The sequence below is a fragment of the Notolepis coatsorum genome (genome assembly GCF_963971535.1).
Source record: "Notolepis coatsorum genome assembly, chromosome: 4".
Taxonomy (NCBI): domain Eukaryota; kingdom Metazoa; phylum Chordata; class Actinopteri; order Aulopiformes; family Paralepididae; genus Notolepis; species Notolepis coatsorum.
In genome coordinates, this window is record NC_140168.1 from 8,471,393 (window position 1) to 8,493,035 (window position 21,643).

General features: G+C 44.2%; 1 protein-coding gene across 1 annotated transcript; it reads right to left on the reverse strand.

Moving 5' to 3' along the window:
- Positions 1 to 293: 293 nt before the first annotated feature.
- On the reverse strand, positions 294 to 21,060 carry LOC311227649 (midnolin). Its single transcript, XM_084313370.1, has 7 exons — positions 20,525 to 21,060; positions 19,004 to 19,091; positions 18,406 to 18,462; positions 14,061 to 14,687; positions 8,788 to 8,887; positions 6,217 to 6,477; positions 294 to 3,133 (listed from the first exon to the last, which is right to left on the reverse strand). The coding sequence occupies exons 1-7, from the start codon at positions 20,671 to 20,673 to the stop codon at positions 2,664 to 2,666; spliced, it is 1,752 nt and encodes a 583-aa protein (XP_084169496.1). The 5' UTR covers positions 20,674 to 21,060; the 3' UTR covers positions 294 to 2,663.
- Between the last annotated feature and the right edge of the window lie 583 nt (positions 21,061 to 21,643).

Here is a 21,643-nt window from a genome sequence, read left to right on the forward strand (position 1 = left end):
CAAACTACGGGTTGCGACCCAAAGTGGGGTCGTGGGTAGGTGACAGTGGGGCATTGGCAAGTATTTCTTTTTTATTTCCACTGACTGACTTCTACTAATTTCCACTGACTGACTTCTACTAATTTCCACTGACTGACTTCTACTAATTTCCACTGACTTCTACTCATTTCCACTGACTTCTACAAAGAAGAATCGAGGCAACATCACAGATATTTTCATTGCCAGACAACGATTTTATGCAAGTTGCGTTTTATTCCTAGAAAATATTTTCCAGCTTCCTTTGCCATTCACATTTTAGTATTGCTTCAGAAAAACCCATGAGCATTGCCTACAAACGACAAAAATGACATTTTAACACATTTGATTACAATCAAGACAATCAAGACATGCATGCTTAAGGCATTTCTAAGAACATAGTCACAAACATTTAGAAGAACTCTTTTTTAGACAGAATCTCCTGGCGTGAAGCAGGGCTGGTGTAAACAGGAAGTGACAAACATTATTTTATTTTGATAAAACACAGACCCAGCAATGTTAGCCACTAGGTGGCACTCATGTTCCAAGCACAAAGCAGAGCTGGGGTAAACAGGAAACAGGTAGTGAGTGACAGACGAAGAGGCACGGGCAGAATCGTTCTTACCGCCTAGCGTTAATATGCTAATGTTAATAACTATAACTGGAGGACCGGTCAGTGTGTTCGTTAGCGTTAGCATGCTAACGCTAATGTGGAAACAGGGAGTGAGTGGCAGACTAAGGCTACGTTTAGACGGAGAGAGTCTGAACAGAAACAGCAAAAGTCGTCTTACGGTTTCACTTTTAAATTTTTTGCGTTTAGACTATCGTTTTGGGATGGAATTCTCCGTGCAGACGAGGCTGTAACGACTCCAGACGACTGAGCCCCGCTGTCACACGATTGTCGCATATGTCACATGACGTGCTGTGAAGACCCGCCCTACTCTGCCTCTGATTCGCAGACTGTGGGTGGGGAATGTGATTGGACCAAAGCAGAGTCACTCACAGACAGTGGGTCCAGTCACGCCGCGGGACAGATTCTTGTGTATTTAAAAGTACTGCCAATGTAGCCTTCAGGTGATCGCCATGGATAGAATCAGACATGCTTTGTTTACGCTTCTAGGCTACTGACGCATGCCTGTGATGTAAGCAGTACACGCGACGAGAGCCATGACAACCCTTTCGTCATCGTTTTATGCGGTTTGACAGTTTAGATGAGAGCGCAAAGGTTTATCGTTTCTAGGAATTCCACCCTGGAAGGTAGTCTCACTTTTTTGCGGTTTCACTCCGTAAAAACGCTGTTTCCGTATAAACGAAAGGCACATCCGAAAAAATATTTTTGCGGATTCACCTGCTAGCGTTTCCGTCTAAACGGGGCCTAAGAAGCATGGCCAGAATCACTTACTGTCAAGCATTAGCATGCTTATAACTATAATTGGAGAGAGGTCAGTCTGTGTATTTGTTAGCTTTAGCATGCTAATGCATAAACAGGAAGTGAGTGATGGACAGAGAGGGATGGGCAGAATTGTTATTACCATCTAGCATTAGCATACTAATGCGAATAACACTTACACACACATGAGGGCGTGGTTAACCTAGACCAATGAAAGTAGTAGTCTACGTTTATTGACACCTCCCATACAGTCTCTACGACAAACGGTTAATGAGATTTGAAAGGGGGCAAGGCTTATTTCAATGGACAATGACGGAAATGAATTAATTCATAAATGTTTTTTTAATGCTTAGATATAGCAACGACAATAGGTTCACTATGGCCTGTCCATGTTGTAAACAGGGGCCAGAGAGCTGATTGGAGGCTCTGAGCAGCGAACCCAATGTGGTATCACCCCCTTGCGTTCAAAAGGTGTAACTGCACGCTGAATATACGTATTTCAAATGGACAATGATGGAAATTATTTCAAATAAAATACTCGTCATCGACCGATCAGGAAAATATTCCATAATCCGGGTCGATGGCCTGCTGTCAAGTCTATGTGCGACGGTTCATCCAAATAGGCCCTGTATTTTGCTAAATTAGCTGCAGACAGAGAGACTCACGCACAGACAGACAGACAGACACACACACACGCGCGCGGGCGTGCGCATGACCAAACGCCTGGTGGAGAGAACAAACAACGTTGACAAATGTACAATACAATACAAATGTACAATCTATTTAACCTCACATTTGAGACACAGTGCTACAGTACATCATTCTGACCAGTGATAGCCAAAGTCATTAAAGAATGGAGTCTGGGGTAGCCCGAGTGGCGCACCGCATACAGCACTACGGTGCAACGCGGCCGACCCGGGTTCGACTCCCGGACCCGGTGTCTTCCCCGGTCTATCTGCCATTCCTCCTCTCTCTCTCTCTCTCTCTCTCTCGCTCTACCGGACTGCCCGGTAGCAAAAATCAATAAAAACCTAACTTGTCCAAAAGGACAAGTAACATTTATATTAAAAGAGTCTGATGAGATGGTAAACGGTCGTAGTGTAGTCAGGGACTCCCAGAGGATCCAGACTCAGACTTTTTTCTCCAGTTCATTAGAGTCTGGTTCCAAAAAAAACTCGAGGAGGTGAACCGACACAAACCGCTGTTTTCCCACTAGGCTCTTTTCCCCCACGAGTCTTACTTCCCCCCCCCCCCTTGTCTACACCACAACGAGGTCAGAGGTCAGCTCTGGTTTCCATGGCGACTCCTCCACCGCGACCTCCATCATCTCCACCTGGAGATCTCCATCTCCATCTCCATCTCCACCTCCATCTGGAGGAGGAGGAGGAGGAGAGGTCGTCCTCTCGCCGCCGGTGGGCAAGCTGCCGCCATCGCCTTGGCAACAACGGGTGACCCTCTGTTGTTGTTGTTGTCGCCTGGGTGACCAGGAGGAGTGGGCGTAGAGGTGGTGGTGGTGGTGGTGGTGACGTGGCTGCTGCTGCTGGTGGTGGTACGCCGGGTGTGACGTCTTGGAGGAGTGGGGGTGGTGGGGGTGCGGGGGGGGGGCCCTGCGTGTCCGCCGGCGCAGCCGCCTCTGTTGCATCAGGAGGTGGAGCCGCTCCAGCTTGCCGCGCAGAGCCCGGTTCTCCTCCGCGGACGACCGACGACGGGCGCCACCTTCCTCCTCGCCTGGGGGAAGACGAGGAGATGAGATGAGATTGATTGATTTTTATATAAATAACATGTGACATCATCAAACCTTTATTTAACCAGAAAATAAAAACCCATCGAGACTGAGGTCTCTTTTTCAAGGGCGATCTGGCCAAGAAGGCCGAGCACAGATGATGACAAAACATGCATAACAAGACACAATACACATACAACCGATATTTTAAATGAAAAGTCAAATTCAGTTTAAAAAATACAAGCACAGGGTGGCCGGGTAGCGCAGCGGACTATGCGTCTGTCTACCACCGCAGAGACAGTGGGATCAAATCCAGCTGCGGTGCCTCCGGCTTGGTCGGCCGTCCATACTGACACAATTGGCAGTGTTAGAGGGTGGGGAAACCCGGCGAGGGTGGGTCCTGGTCGTTGTAAACAGTGACTCCTACAGTTCGGTCGGGGCGCCTGCTCAGCGAGGGAAGGATCTGGGAGAGGTAGTGTGATCCTTCCACACGTTACACTCTCCCAGTGAGAGTCCGCGCTGCCAGGTGAAAAGAAGCGGTGGGCTGGCTACACATGTGTCGGAGGAAGCATGTGATATAGTCTCCGCTCTCCCAGACCGACGGTAGGGGGTAGAGTGCGCAGCGAGCAGGTAGGGGATTGGGAATTGGCATAACGACTAACATTGGGATGGGAGAAAAACGGAAAAAGGAGGGGGGGGAAATTAAAAAAAATTAAAAATACAAGCGCAATAAAACAATAGCAATCAAACATTTCAAATTCACGGGCCGTAAGAATCCTCAATTGAAGTCATAAAAAACAACAACAAAGATTTCAATAAGAGATGCGGTCAAATAAGAGAATAGTGAAGGGGGGGGAAAAGTGGAGGGGTGAAGGATTAGAGTGAAAATGAACAATAATCGAGTGAGAATAATCTAGTAATCTAGTGAGAATAATCTAATAATAATAATATAGTGAGAATAATCTGGTAAGAATACGGCACAGTAACTCTATTGCAAATTCACATCCCACCCAGGCAAAGTACTGGCAAGGAAAAAAATCTGTATAAGTGGATGCAGCAGTGATACGGAAAACCCTGATCCAGAATAGTTTATCTAGTCAATAATTATCCAGTCCTCAGCATTTTTCCATTGATGATGGCAGGGGGGGGGGGGGTCCTTTTACAGTGAAAGTGCGTGTGTGTGCATGTGTAACATGTACAACCTAGTACCTGCCACGAAACTTCGTTGAGTGGGAGTCGAACCCCGGGCGTCCGCACGGGGGGAAGCAACACAAACCGCTGCGCCAAAAGAGAGGAATTCCTCTCTAAGCGCTGAGCTTGAATGCCTCTGGGGAGTGAGTTTTACTTCCATGCACCGTAGTCACACTATCGCGGTGCATATCCGTTACACATGCTTGGTCCAAGAACCTTGAGTGCTCTCTCTCTCTCTCTCTCTATCTCACACCAACAACAACCCTGGTCAATGAATGGACGCAGGGTTTCTAATAATACCCTCAACTTCTGCCCTTTCCGTGTGGCTAAATGTGGACTGAAAGTCCATTTGCACTACACAGCTAAACATAGCCCCGTCATTGTGGTTCAAGTCAGGGGAGGCCGGCGTCAAAACACTCTGGCTATGGTGTGTTCTAGTATGTTGAGCAAGAACATGTTGCTACCTGACTGACCTCCTTCTTCCTTACCCCCCCCCCCCCCCCCCCCCCCCCCCTCCCACCCACCCGTTCCCTCCGGCTCCGGTCCTCCTCCACTGCTTCCCCTTCGCTGTCCCGTCATAAAAACGTTGGTGATCGGGCCTTCTCACGCACTGCACCCCCCCCCCCCCGACTCTGGAACTCCCTCCCTCCCTCCCTCAGACCATCAGAGACTCTCCCTCCACACTCTCTCCACCTTCAAATCCCGCCTCAAAACCCACCTGTTCTCCCTATAGCCTTCAACCTTCCCCCCCACCCATAACCCCCCCCCCCCCCCTCCAACCTGTTTTGACGTTTGTTACTGTGGATTTTACGTTTCTGTGCATCTCATGCTGTTTTTCCTGTTTCCCCCCTGTGGTCTTATGTTCCTTTTGTTTTTCTTTGTTTCTCTGCCTACCGTCAGCGACTTCGGGTTCTTGAGAAGCGCTATAGAAATAAAATGAATTATTATTATTATTATTATTATTATTATTATTAGAACAACCCACACGTCGTTTAGGATGTGGCCTTAGAAAACCGGGCTGACTTTGGAATGATGCTTAATGGAAAAGTCACTTTAAAGGAATGAGGTATTGTATAGTAATAGTTTAGATACATTAAGTATAAAAATTACGGAGTTAAAAATGTATATTGTATAGTAGTGTAGGCCTACACATAGGAAGCAGTTTCTCAGGAACTTAGCATGTCTATTTTTTATCATGCACATCTTGTGTCTTACCTTAGCATGTCTATTTTTATTATTTTATCATTGTATTATTGCACAATCGATGCGGGCATGACCATCCGCATTTCACTGTATGCACTAGTATGTAGGTGACAAATAAACCTCTTGATTCTTTGATTCTTGACTAGAGAGCTCTGGAGCCCACTGGAAGAACTGTAATCACAAACCACTGACCGGTAAACACTCCCATCATGAAATCACATTACTCCCAGTCCCAACGCTCGTGAAAATTAAAGCTCGACATTCATTCATTGGGCTGAGTGTGGTACAAAATGACACGTGCGGTCAGACAAGCTTTTTAGGATGGACACTCGCCCCCCTCCTCGTCCCCCCCCCTCATCGTCCCACGCGAGGAGCCGAGAGAAACTTGAGTGTAGTGTTGAATTTGTCAGCTATGTATACAAGATATATATCTGTATGTTGCTGCGTATGTCATTAATGTCACTATGAATTGAAAATGGGGGACCCTGATGTAAACAAGATGAAAGTCTTTCTCTGGTCTGCATCCCCTTAACAATTGTGTGTATTGAGCCGTACTGTATTGTACAATTTGTACCCATTCTGCAATCTGTTAATAAAGTGTTCAATCAATCAATCAATAAATCACAAGACCTAAATCTCTCTGGAAATGTTACTCTTTATACGTTCTCTCGACAGTCTAAAAGCTCCAACTCACCCGTAGCTTTACTTAAGTGCAGGTGGTCCGTCGCTTCGGCCGTAAGCGCCACCCTGCCGGCCCCGCTGCTGGGGTCACCCGGGGTGAGAGGTAGGCTGGTCGGGAGGTTGGAAGCAGCAGGGCAGGGAAGCTGGGACAAGGTGTTTGGAGCCCCCTGGTGGTGACGTGTGGCACTGAGGAGGTCGTTGAGGATCTGGAGGATGATGGCGATACCACGCCGTGGGTGATTGATGACGTTTTGACTGACAGGGGGCAGAGTGCCTGGGGAGAGGGGGGGGGGGGGGGGGGCAGAAAGAGAGAGAGAGTGAGCAATAATAATAATAATAATAGATTTCATTTATATAGCACACTTTAAACTCTGTGAGCTCTCTCAAGGTGCTTCACAGCAGAAAGGAAAACCAAATTTAAAATCGAATAAAAAGGTTTAAAACAAGAAAACATTAAAATGAATAAAAATCAAACGATAAGAATAAAAAGGTTTAAAACATAAAAACATTTAAAATGAATCAAATTAAATAAACAAAACATAGGAGCAGATTAAAAACCACGCCCTATTGGAAGGCAGAGCAAAACAAATGGGCTTTATAGGCAGCAATGGAGACTGAGGCCTTGATGGTCCCCGGCAGCTGGTTCCACAGGCGTCTTCCAATTCCAATGGGGGTAAGGTCAATTTGAAAAAGAGGGACGTGAAAATGAGAGGGATGGAAAAGCAAATAATGGTTTGTTGGGTTGATCACATTCATGTCTTCCTCCCTTTCATGTTTTTTTTTTTTATCCTCGATAGTCCTTGTTCCCAGTCCTGAAGACAATTACCTGAGAAGGTCCCTGAGAACACCCCTGGAGAGGATTACCTGAGAAGGTCCCTGAGAACACCCCTGGAGAGGATTACCTGAGAAGGTCCCTGAGAACACCCCTGGAGAGGATTACCTGAGAAGGTTCCTGAGAACACCCCTGGAGAGGATTACCTGAGAAGGTTCCTGAGAACACACCCCTGGAGAGGATTACCTGAGAAGGTTCCTGACAACACCCCTGGAGAGGATTACCTGAGAAGGTTCCTGAGAACACACCCCTGGGCCCTCATTTATCAATAATGCGTAGAAAGTGTTCTATTTTCGTTCCTACGCACGGAATTTAGAATGTCTCTACGCACAGAATAATCGGGATTTATCAACCGTGTGTGCACAGGTCGTACGAACACTCCGTGTTTATAAATACCAATTGTTCTTACCGTCTTTGTTCGTGCACGATTGTAAGCATTTGCATACAGAACCGCCCCCTAATTAACCGTATAGTAATGAAACACCCCCATGGAATGTGAAATAATGGACTATAGGTGAACTATGAGAAACTTCACCGAGAGCGAGATTGATCGCGGAGGTCTAACCGACAAATTGAACGTATACACAGCATTTTCCGTTTGTGAACAATTTTATTTGGAAACATGACACACAGAATAATAGTATTTAGCGTTTTATTTTAAACAATATTTAATCGTGTTTGGAGGTGGGTGTTCTGCGTGGAATCCCTTTCTATTCACATGACTGAATTTGTGATGGAGCTTTGACAACTACATGGGTGGTACAGGAGAGGACTTGAATGTGCACGGGATGGAATTTGTGCGTTTTGTTCCACGCTCCAATTTGGGTCCCAAATTAAGGTACAAATCAAGGAGAATGCGTCTCGGGTAGCGGACTCTATTTTCTTTTTTTTTTATTGGTCTTTTTCCCCCTCCATTTTCCTCCGATTTTCTCCCATCCCAATGTTAGTCGTATGCCAATTCCCAGTCCCTTCCTGGTCGCTGCGCACTTACCCCCCACAGTCAGATCATCAGGGAGAGTGGAGGCTACCACGTGCTTCCTCCGACACACGTCCAGCCAATCACCGCTTCTTTTCACCTGGCAGCGCGGATTCTCATCGAGAGGGCGTAGCGTGTGGGAGGACCACACTATCCCCCTCGAGTCCTATCCGCGCTTAGCAGGCGCCCCGACCGAACTGTAGGAGTCGCTGTTTACAACGACCCGGACCCACCCCGCCAGCTTCTCCCACCCTCTAATACAGCCAATTGTATTAGTGCAGACGGCCAGCCAAGCTGGTGACAACCCCGGAGCTGGTGGGGGCTGGTGACGAACGCAATCTCCGCTCGGCCACCTAACCGCCCGGGTAGCGGACTCTATTAATATTATGTTCTCCCCCGGCAAATAAACTGCCCTGAAAACAGCTCCCATCAGAGCGTACACCATGCTGCATTCATTCGGAAACACCTATTCCAAAGCTATTTATAGGGTTTGACAATAAGTACACTACCGTCGCTATTTTACAATTATCTATAATTAATTACGGGTCATACCGAAGACGTCGGTGTTGAAATGAATGCATGCAAGCTTATTCCGTCCGTCTGCAGTCTTCCTATTCTACCACTGGGGGGCGCCAGGTACGCACGGTCTGAGCTGTGCGTAGATATATACGCACAATCTCAAGCACATGTTGATAAATCCCACACTTTGCTTAGAAATGATCGTACGCACGGCTTACGCACATATCTGTGCGTATGAGGGCCCTGGAGATCATTACCTGAGAAGGTTCCCGAGAACACCCCTGGAGAGTGGTTCACCAAACTCTCTATGACGGCTCCTCCTGGATCTTTGCCAGGGGATGAAGGATGACTGTTGTCCTGTGGAATAAAACACAAGGTAGATTAAGACCTGCCCAATTTCCATTTTTTAGGGTTTTCTTTTGGAGTGTCACTTCAAAATGCACACAGACTATAGCTTAGATTGCTCTGTGACAACTCCTCTCGCCAGTTAAACTGTTTGTGTGTGCAGTGAAAACTAGTGGTGGGGGGAAATATCGATACAGTATAGTATCGCGATACTTTGCGTGGGCGATACTGTATCGATACAAGGACGCCAAGTATCGATATTTTATTATTATTATAATTTTTGTATAAGGAAGTTGCATTGTTCATTTCAATACCTGTAATAGTACAGTAGTCCACACACATGCACACGTGTGAATTCAGTTAAGTTGGAATATGACTGTAATACAAACAGTTCAGTTTGTCAGGTACATGCAACACAGATTACAGGGTTGACATCTGTCTGCTTGAGAAAATCCCATGTTCTGCAATCAAAATGATTGAAGTGAGATGAACAGACTGAAAACTTTATTTTATTAGATAAAAACACATTGACAAAGTTTTACTTTGCAGTTGAAAAAAAGGTAATAAATCGCAATATTAATATCGCAATACTCAGCATATCGCGATATATTTTGAATCGCAATACTATCATGATAATACCGTATCGTGTGTATGTGTGTGTGTACTAGGGAATGAGCCTGCATCCGAATATGAATTTGTGAAAGCACGGATAATGATATAATATTACAGATATTAATATTATTATTCAGGTTTGAGCTCCATTGACTGCACTAAGAGTAGCCTTCATTGACGCCAATTCCAGGAATATGATTTATTTACATTGGACATGACGGTCATGTCAGTTTAACGATCAGATGCGGTTAAACGAACGACTGTGTATCAGTACCTGTGTGTTTGTGCACATGTTTGTGTGGGTGTGTGAAAGGAAGTGTAGGATCTGCCGGTGTCTCACTCCTAACCAGAGGAGTATTGCACGTTCAAGGTCTTAGTTTTAATTAAATTCCTGTATGCTCTTTGATAAGGCATCATGGGAGGATGGTTTCATATGCGTCCCTACTGCCTCTTGTGCTGCCAGTGCTCAAATGCAAATGCATAACTCCAAATTAAAACTTCTTCAACCATTATCTGAAATACATTATATATTTTTTATCTAACCCTAACCAACCTTACTGTCATGCACTTGTCCTAATAAACTAACCTACACTGTAGCACGCAACACTTTGATGAACATTGTTACTCAGCTGATAGAGTTGTGCCCTTCCTGATGACTTGTCGTACAGAACTTGTAAGTCGCTTTGGATAAAAGTGTCAGCTAAATGACTAAATGTAAATGTAAATGTATCGTGAGGCCTCTGGTGATTCCCAACTATAGGGCTGGGCGATTCTTGCTAAAATGTGAATCACGATTTTTCTCTCTAAGAATTGAGATCACGATTCTCTCACACGATTCTTATTTTTTCATGTAAACTCATTTATTGCACTCTTTCTTAACAGACAACATAACATATATCAAAGTGCTTGACTTAAACTTAAAAGTGTCTTGTTACATACAAAATAACTCAAGTCAGAATCGTCATCATTTAAAAAAGTTAAAGGAAAACTCCAACATTTTGGGAAATTAGCTTATTTGCCATGTACCCTGGAGTTAGACAATAAGATACACACCTTTTTTCTTCTCTGTGCATGCAGTAGGAGTAGGAAGACGTTGGTAACTAGGCTAATGGAGGAACCTACTTCCAGTGACTGACGCTAAGCTAGGCTAACGGTGCGTGTCTTCCTACTCCTACTGCACGCACAGAGAAGAAAAAAGGTATGTATCTTCTTGTCTAACTCCAGGGTAGATGGCAAATAAGCTAATTTCCCAAAATGTTGGAGTTTTCAAAACAATAAAAAAAAAATCATCATAATTTAGATATGAGATTGCATAGGTCTATGAATCGAGATCGCGATTTTTTTCTGATTAATCGCCCCGGCCCTAATTCCCACCCCTATAGTGAAAACCCAGCACCACTACCACCAACAGCCACACAAGCATTCGTTTACATGTAATCTGGGATCCTCGTGCTGTGATGAAAAACGACGAAAGGAACTAATAACTGGCCTTTCTATCCACAGAAAAATAAAACATAAAAATCAGTAGTGTGGGAGCATTTTGAATATGACCAGAAGGTTGTTGAAGAAAGACGGATATCCAACGCCAACACGTCCAATGTGTCCAACGTGCTTTGCATCCTCGCCATCCCCCGTTGCTCAAGTCACGCTAAAAACCTTAAACGTTTTTAAACTAAAGTTTGCTGCTGCTAACGTTAACTAAGCTGGTCCCAGAACAGTTAAAACTGACCCTGGAGCAGCTCACAGTGGAGCAGTCCTCTGAGTTAAAACAGTTAAAACTGACCCTGGAGCAGCTCACAGCGGAGCAGTCCTCTGAGTTAAAACAGTTAAACTGACCCTGGAGCAGCTCACAGCGGAGCAGTCCTCTGAGTTAAAACAGTTAAACTGACCCTGGAGCAGCTCACAGTGGAGCAGTCCTCTGAGTTAAAACAGTTAAACTGACCCTGGAGCAGCTCACAGCGGAGCAGTCCTCTGAGTTAAAACAGTTAAACTGACCCTGGAGCAGCTCAGAGCGGAGCAGTCCTCTGAGTTAAAACAGTTAAACTGACCCTGGAGCAGCTCAGAGCGGAGCTGAACTGATTGAGCTGGAGAGCAATCTCTCTTTCCTCACACAATAGTCGTACCATCAAAGTCTCCTATATTGTGACTGACATCCCTGGCGCTGCCACACACCACCACCACCACCCACCACATTCTCTATTCTATTTTATACTTATCTATATATTTTTTTATTATTATGTTTTTGGTAGATTTGTATTGGTTTTTACTACCGGGCAGTCCGGTAGAGAGAGAGAGAGAGAGAGAGGAAGAATGGGAGGTAGACGGGGGAGGACATTCGGTTCAAAGGTCGTCGGGTCCGGGAGTCGAACCCGGGATGGCCGTGTTTTGCGACGCAGCGCATTACGTGGTTTCGCCACTCGGGCCCCCTATACTTATCTATTTTATACTTATCTATTTTATCTAGCACACTCTCAAGAGCAAAACAGGAAAAAGCATTTCATAAAAAAGTATTCTGTATTTTTGTTATGACAACTAATAAAGAAACTTGAAACTTGATTCTCGACCTGTGGGAAAAACACTGTAATCTCCTCAGATCACGTTTGAGATCAGCTTGATTAGCCCTAAAAGGAGGAGGTGTGAGGAAATGCGAGTTTGAACTTGAATCGGCTTGTGACTCGTGATGTGTTTCACAACATAGTAATTTACGTGGACTATAGGGAGGTGTAGTGGTTACTTCCTGGACTATAGGGAGGTTACTTCCTGGTCTATAGGGAGGTGTAGTGGTTACTTCCTGGTCTATAGGGAGGTGTAGTGGTTACTTCCTGGTCTATAGGGAGGTGTAGTGGTTACGTCATTGCCGTTTCTGGCCGGTCCACCACGCAAAATTGCAACGCATTTCCCCCATTGCCCATTTCTAAATCGTCTCGTTTAAAAAATTTACATGGTGTACCTTTCTGTGCGTATTCATCCACAATCTATAGCTCAACATAATTAATCATAAAAGAAATTGACACATTTTATTTCAACCAAAAATGCTTAAACAATAATGTTAGTGATAGAAGGGAACACATTTTGTGCAAAAATGGAAAGCTTGCCAATGTTCATGAGGCAGAATTGTTACAATAGCCGATAATCCATTTCCCCAAATGATAAATCCCTATACGGGTTATTGTGGAATATCTCAAATGAGCCATCGACAGTGAACTGTAGAAATTAGATAGTCAGTTGTTTATAAAAACATAGAACATAGTTTAATATCTGTGCTTCCACAGAGATCCGTTTACAGAGAGAAACAGCGTCTGACCAGAAAGTGACCAAGAGGTCTGGTCAGACACACAGAGTAAATACATAATTGCAATGACGTACATTAGACATCCAGATATGACAGAAACGGTAAACAAAATCTGCCCAAAGGGGAGAAATGAATAAACAACAAGCCTTGGCTAGGCGGTGTTATTGTTATGTCTTTCACACCAGAGGCCAAATGCTCCAGTCCTAACCTTGACTCGTCGTTAAAGAGACAGTCAGAAGTGTAGCCTATAGTAGTATAGTGTCTGCTGTAGTCAGACTAGATAACATTTCCATTACAGGGTGGACCTCGCGGGCGGTCCAAAGTGACGTCAGACTATACACCGCCCTATGATGACAAGTAGGGTGTGTGTGTGTGTGTGCAGGGCCGGACTGGGGAAATAATTCATACCGGGAGATATAGCGCGAAATATAGCCCCAGTCAGGCCACTTTTTAAGCGGGGGGTCTGGGGGTCCCCCACCAGGAAATGTTTTGTTACAAAGACTTAATTTCCTGCATTCTGGTGAATTTTAGTGCATGTGAATCACAAACTAATGAGCCAACAATTGCTTAGTACAATGTACTGTTATGGACCTCAAATAAAACTGTTGTGGCACTAGCAATGCTACTCTCTCCACCTTCAAAAAGAAAAAAGCAAGAGCACAACATATTTTTCTATTTACTATTATAATACAGTTAACCACTCTCTCCTGTAAGGGCCTTTCTTTTTCTTTGTTTTATCCCTCTCTCCTCCACCCTTTCTCTTTCTTCCACTGTCCATCTTGACATCAACGTTAATTGACTTTCGCTCTACTGTATCTCTCCCGAGTCCCTCACTACCTGGCTCATTGCCTGGCTGTTATTCTGCATCTGAGTGCCGTCTGCCATTCCATTCGCCGCCTCCGCTGTCAATCAGTTGTATCGCCTGGTCCTGCCTCCACCAATCACATGCGGCAGCACGGCTCCATTGTGTGTGTGTGATCCGCCGGCCCGTGAGAGAGAGAGTCAGATAGTTCTCCAACTCTGTGGCAGACAGTGAAATCCTGGTTGTTCCCCACCCATCTAGGTTATCTAACTATCGCGCCGCGCCGCCGCCACAACTAGAAACAATCGCCTGGCAAAAAAAAATAAAAAAATAATAATAATAATTTTTTTTATTTTTATTTTTATTTTTTTATATAATTATTTTTTTTTTATCTGTGCAGGCCAGGCCACCGGGAAAACTCCCGGTGCTCCCAATGGCCAGTCCGGGCCTGTGTGTGTGTGTGTGTGTGTGAGACTAACCTCTGGGACGGTGGAGGCCATGGCGGGGCTCCGGGGTCCAGAGGAGGAGGAGGAGGCGGAGGCGGGACGAGGGGAGCAGAGAGGAGCGACGGGGGGGAGCGGTGGAGAGGAACTGGGAAGGTGGGGACAGCCGGTGAGCGTGGACAGGAGGGCTGGAAGAACCGGATCCGACGTGTGGCTGGAGGTGGGAGGAGGAGGAGGAGGAGGAGGAGAACCGTGGTGATGGCAGATCACAGGGATCCTGTTGGAGGACTGGGCTGTTGAGGGAGACACAGTTCTGAGGCCTTGGGAGCCAAGTTGGGTCGGGGGCAGAGGGTCGGGGGTCGAAGGCAACGTTTGGCAGGGGGGCGAGGCAGGGGCAGAGGTGGGGGTGGGTCGGGGCAGGGCAGGACCAGGCTGGGAGGTGTTAATGGACCCGGTCGGGGCAGCAGGACCAGGACCAGGCTGGGAGGTGTTAATGGACCCGGTTCTGCTCCAGGTTCTTGGGTGCTTCTGAGGCTGCTGCTGCTGCTGCTCGTCTCCCACCACTACGTTCTGGGCGGCCAGCTGGAGCTGCACGTACATCATATGAGCACCGATTCCCAGGGCAAGGGTCAAAGGTGCTCGTCCAGACAGGAAGTCACTGACCTGCAGCAGGACGCGGAGAGAGAGAGAGAGAGACTAAACAAACGCCTCGTAGCTTTATGAAGATACGTTCACACAGCACTCTGCCGCCATCTGCTGGAAGTGTGGATGCATTGGTCATTGAATAGAAATACTTTTATTATCCCGAGGGGAATTTGACACTTGTGTTTGTCAAGCCAAGTGTTCATTTATTAATCCCCTTGGGGGAAGTTCAAGTGTCATAGCAGCATGGGGGGGGGTCCGTGCAGTGTTTATTATTAAGAGTCAGACAGTCCTAACAGCTCTTGTGAGCTTTCACAAGATATATTTGATTATTTTATGTCTGTGTCATGCACGGAAGTGCCCAACACTCGTGGTTCTATAAGACACCAAAAATACTGTTTCAGTGTTCCATTATCATTATCATTTAATTACATACAGATTACAGCTTGGTATTAAACAAAGTATTCATGCCTTCTCTCTCCCAAGCTTGGCAAATACAATCAACTACCAAAAAAAGTTCCCTTCCTGAAGCACAACTCAAGGTTTAATATCCATCCCGTTCCGAGAAAATCTATATAAATGGAGGAGATTTGACTAAAAAAGTACTTCCCTGGCTTAGATCCTCGTAGACAAGACGGTAAAACAAAAACTGAGCCTCATTCTCAATTTCTCCGACTGCAGCTTACTCACCAAACACAGCCTCCTCTGGAGTGGCATTAACCCTTTCACTACCACACTACCAAATGGTTAACCCTTTCACTACCACACTACCAAATGGTTAACCCTTTCAATACCACACTACCAAAGGGTTAACCTTTTCACTACCACACTACCAAAGGGTTAACCCTTTCACTACCACACTACCAAAGGGTTAACCCTTTCACTACCACACTACCAAAGGGTTAACCCTTTTACTGAGACAATACAGAAGGTTAACCCTTTCACTGAGACAATACAGAGGGTTAACCCTTTCACTGAGCCAATACAGAAGTTTAACCCTTTCACTGCCACACATCAAAGGGTTAACCCTTTCACAACCACACTACCAAAGGGTTAACCCTTTCACTGAGACATTACAGAGGGTTAACCCTTTCACTGAGACAATACAGAAGGTTAACCCTTTCACTGAGACACAATACAGAAGGTTAACCCTCTCACTGAGACAATACAGAAGGTTAACCCTTTCACTGCCACACGTCAAAGGGTTAACCCTTTCACTACCACACTACAGACGGTTAACCGTCTGTAGTGTGGTCGTGAAAGGTTAACCGTCTGTAGTGTGGTATTGAAAGGTTAACCGTCTGTAGTGTGGTCGTGAAAGGTTAACCTTCTGTAGTGTGGTAGTGAAAGGTTAACCGTCTGTAGTGTGGTAGTGAAAGGTTAAACCTTCTGTAGTGTGGTAGTGAAAGGTTAAACCTTCTGTAGTGTGGTAGTGAAAGGTTAAACCTTCTGTAGTGTGGTAGTGAAAGGTTAACCGTCTGCAGGGGTGTAAAAAGTACCCAGAAATTATACTTAAGTGAAAGTATGGGTACTGTCTCAAAATCTGACTCAAGTAAAAGTCAGAGTATCTGGCTAAAAACACACTTGAGTAAAAGTAAAAAAGTCCTACTTTTAAATGTACTTAAGTACTAAAAAGTAAAAAAAATATATATATTTTTTTTAAAGGATTCCATCATCGGCCAAGTTTTCATTTTAACTATACATTGCACCAGGTGAGTTAGTTGAAGAGTTGCGATAGACAATGCTGAAATGAAAGAACAGAGGACATTTAATTTAATAATGTCATTTATCAGCTATCTGTGATAGGAGTGCAGATATTTCTGCACTCCCTGCAAGAAGAATCACATATTAGTTGTTTCTCATGAGTGGGATTCATCCAAAAACTGAGATAAGAGTGTTCTTCATTACTGGAAAAGATTCACTCGGAGGCGCTTTAACAATGGATCACTAAAAGGCTTGCCAGGGGCAAGGTCATCTCTTTAGACTGAGGAATTTAACAGTCAGTTTTCCAAACACCTCACCCCACACATCAATCCCCACCACATCCCCATCCAAGATGTCTTGTCACTGACTCTATTCTTCTGATAGCAGGTGTTTAATCAAAGATCCCCGCTTTCTAGTCTTGCACAAGGACCAATCAGCATGGGTATGGGCGGGTTCATTTTCCATTGATGGGGATTTGATTAGCTGGTTACCTGCGGTCGCAGGATTTATAACGTTAGTTTGACCAGATAAACAATTAAAAAATACTCATTAAAATGGTTGGACGTGCAAGATTTGTACTTTGTACTTTGTAGGTCTGCATTTTAAATGTAAGGAGTAAATAGTATGTTTTTTTTCTCTGAAATGTAATGGAGTAAAAGTACAAAGTATACAAACCTAATAATACTCGAGTAAAGTACAAATCCCCCAAAACAGTACTTAAGTATTGTAACGAAGTACAATTACTCAAGTACTTTACACCCCTGACCGTCTGTAGTGTGGTAGTGAAAGGTTAAACCTTCTGTAGTGTGGTAGTGAAAGGTTAAACCGTCTGTAGTGTGGTAGTGAAAGGTTAAACCTTCTGTAGTGTGGTAGTGAAAGGGTTAACCCTTTGGTAGTGTGGTAGTGAAAGGTTAACCTTCTGTAGTGTGGTAGTGAAAGGTTAAACCGTCTGTAGTGTGGTAGTGAAAGGTTAAACCTTCTGTAGTGTGGTAGTGAAAGGTTAACCTTCTGTAGTGTGGTAGTGAAAGGTTAAACCGTCTGTAGTGTGGTAGTGAAAGGTTAAACCTTCTGTAGTGTGGTAGTGAAAGGTTAACCTTCTGTAGTGTGGTAGTGAAAGGTTAACCCTCTGTAGTGTGGTAGTGAAAGGTTAAACCTTCTGTAGTGTGGTAGTGAAAGGTTAAACCGTCTGTAGTGTGGTAGTGAAAGGTTAACCGTCTGTAGTGTGGTAGTGAAAGGTTAACCTTCTGTAGTGTGGTAGTGAAAGGTTAACCTTCTGTAGTGTGGTAGTGAAAGGTTAACCGTCTGTAGTGTGGTAGTGAAAGGTTAAACCTTCTGTAGTGTGGTAGTGAAAGGGTTAAACATGCCGGTCTCTAGGGCTAATGGTAATGTTCCTGAATGTATCTGTGCACATAGGGATCTTTGTCATTTGTTTCAATTATACTTCACATAGGGTTCTATAACTATTCTTTATGAGACAGTAAGTTCATAGTTTTTGTTCATACAATATATCAACAGATCCTCTTCCTGTAAACATGGGAAACATTTCACTCCTAATCTCATGAACATCACACAATAACCGTGTATAAGTGTGTGTGTGTGCGCATGCATGCATGTGTAGGCTAAATGTTGCATGCTTGTATTTGTGCGTGTGTGTGTGCGTGTGCGTGTGCGTGTGTGTGTGTGTGCGTGTGCGTGTGTGTGTTGTCATAACAAAAGCACCAAAGTGAGAACATGTCGTAATTTCTGGGAAAATGGGTTGTGCACGCAACCGTGCACGCAACCACACACACACACGAACACACACACACACGCACACGTGTTAACAGCCTCAACCACTGAAATGTAAAGTGTTTGCCCCACAAAGAGGAAGGAAGTCTGTATACCCTCATCATGTGCAAATAATTATAGCCATCATACATATCATACAGACCCTGATAATTACAACCCTTATTCATTCATCACCGTCTCACTAAATCCAGGTGGTGTTATTATTATGCAGTTGGTGACAACAGGATGCTTTTAATTAAACTCTTACCTGAGCTTCAGTTAAACTCTCTAGGGCTTGCATCATGTTTCTCTCCGTCTTGGACGTCTGTTTGATTGATTGATTGAAAAGTTTATTAACAGATTGCAGAATGGGTACAGTACAGTACAGCTCAATACATACAATTGTTAAGGGGATGCAGACCAGAGAAAGACTTTCGTCTTGTTTACATCAGGGTCCCCCATTTTCAATTCATCATAACATATATGACATACATGACATACAGATAGACAGTACTGCTACATCTATACATTTATGACATATCAGATTTGCAAATACAGTACTGTTTGTGATACAAAAGTGTCCAGAAAAGGAGTGTATATACATTTGGCGTAGAAACTGTACATTGGAGGAGGTTGGTTGTCACAGTGGAAGATGACATGAACCAAACATTATAGCATTCAAGTCAGTGTGTTTTAACTTTGAACACATGTGTCATAACATTGTCTATACAATAAAAAAAGGGGAGGGAGGCATTTTGCACTGTAATCAGTATTAGAATTTAAAACAAATGGAAAGACCGTATACACTTCTTTCCCGCGGTTAATTTTTTTAACTTTATGTCAAATGAATGGTGGTTTACACTCACCGCTGAACCAGCTTCGATGGCAGGGACCAGGGTTATTTTGCTCTCGTCTGTTACACCTTGGTCCTGAAGCTTTCCAGCGCTAAGCTGCCTGTTGATTGATTGAATATTTTATTAACAGATTGCAGAACGGGTACAATACAGTACAGCTCAATACACACAATTGTTAAGGGGATGCAGACCAGAGAAAGACTTTCGTCTTGTTTACATCAGGGTCCCCCATTTTCAATTCATCAGGACATGTATGACATACATGACATACAGATAGACAGTACTGCTACATCTATACATTTATGACATACCAGATTTGCAAATACAGTACTGTTTGTGATACAAAAAGAGTATATACATTTGATTCATCATAACATATATGACACACACGACATACAGATAGACAGAGGGAGCTCCACAAATCATGTTAAACCCAGATTCGGCTCAAACAAGGGACTAAACACGTTTCGCAATTATGCCACATCAATGTGGAACGCCCCATACCCAAAGCTGTAAAAGGAATGTGAATCACTACTCACTTTCAAAACCACTCTCAAAGAACACCCACGGGAGACTGCAACCCAACCCCCTCCAATGTACAGTAAATGACCAAGTATGGTTTTGTCAATATTCCAATGTACAGTTTTGCTTGTACAGTTGTACAGTGTGTTCCCCCCCCCCCCCCACCCCACCTACCCAACCTCCCCCAATGTACAGTTTTTACGTCAAATGTATATACTCTTTTCTGGACTCTTTTTGTATCACAAACAGTACTGTATTTGCAAATCTGGTATGTCATAAATGTATAGATGTAGCCGTACTGTCTATCTGTATGTCATATATGTCCTGATTAATTGAAAATGGGGGACCCTGATGTAAACAAGACGAAAGTCTTTCTCTGGTCTGCATCCCCTTAACAATTGTGTGTATTGAGCTGTACTGTATTGTAGCCATTCTGCAATCTGTTAATAAAGTTTTCAATCAATCAAAACAGTACTGCTACATCTAAACATTTATGACATACCAGATTTACAAATACAGTACCGTTTGTGATACAAAAATAGTCTAAAAAAGAGAGTACCTCTATATATAATTATATACATTTGACGAAGAAACTGTACATTGGAATGAATGAATGAATGAATGAATGAATGAATGAATGAATGAAAACTTTATTAACAGATTGCAGAATGGGTACAATACAGTACAGCTCAACACAATTGTTAAGGGGATGCAGACCAGAGAAAGACTTTCGTCTTGTTTACATCAGGGTCCCCCGTTTTCAATTCATAATGACATTTATCACATACACAACATACATGACATTTATGGAGACACACAGAGATACATCCAGGCATCGGCCAGGCGTCATACTGTTGTTCATGCACGTGGGAATAATATACATTTTTAACTTGTTATGATTACTATTAGTAAGGCAAAACTAAACACAAAATCTTTACGATGCAAAATTGGCACACATCGCTATACACTCAAGTCATCAAGTCATTGGTGGCAACTGGCAAGTGAACTCACCTCTCCTTGTGGAGGAGGACGATTCTGTCTCTCGGCACTCTGAGTCTCTGGGAGAGGCATCTCCTCAGCCCGTCCACGGTCTCTCCCGGAGGGACGCGCAGCTCAAACCGGCTGCCGGTGGTGGAGGTGATGGAGAGGCGCAACATCATGGGGACCGGCGACCCGCAAACCGGAGACCTTTGGATGAAGCTACTTGTTGTGTGACGGACGGTGGTCCATTCGCCAAGAAGACAACCAAGGACTTGGGGTTATTATTATTATTATAGAGAGGACAAAACGAATATCAAGAGGCGCGTGTATCCTGCAACGATAATATCCCTCTTTCTGTAATCCAAAAACAAACTCGTCGTCAGACGTTTCTGATGGACGGTTTCCGTGCGTAATCTGCGTATTGGTATTATTCCTCAATGAATAATACGACCTTTAATAGTTAAACTGGCTATAGGTAGGGGGCTGAAGACGGAGCATAAACCACAACAGACTGCATCACATGCCTCTGTGTGGACTGTGGTTCTCTCTCCTCTACAACTATTCGGCACAGCAAGGCTCCGTGCGTAAAAGGCACCCCTGTTTTATGACGCGGCGAGATCCTCCCACCTGATCAAACAGCCAATCCGCGAGAGCCATGATGAGTAGAGTCTGCCAACATTGTCCAATCAACAGTCCACTTCCTCCCCCACATGCGAGCAGGCTCCACCCCCCGCCCTTCTGGGGCTTTTATTCGCTTACCATTCATAATAATTAAAGAAATGATGCAATCTATATAATGTATGGACACAGTTTGCATATTTAATAATGCCTGGCTGGTGCAACCTTTTCATCATTAAACACAAAAGCACAACTATTTCATTCAGACAATTGAGACCAGACTGTTATAGTTGTATTATTATGTGAGACACTGGAAGCTATTATTGTACAAGCGATTCTTCCTCACACATTTGTCTCATAATAATCACATGACTTTAAAATGCGCACCACAGAAGAAACTCTGATGGGATTGTATTCTATTGTATTCTATTGTATTCTATTGTATTGTATTCTATCCTCCTGTATTCCACAGCCTCTCTCCTCCTCAGCTGTTTAGTATTCTTGTCCCATATCTCCGGTCCACAGCATCAC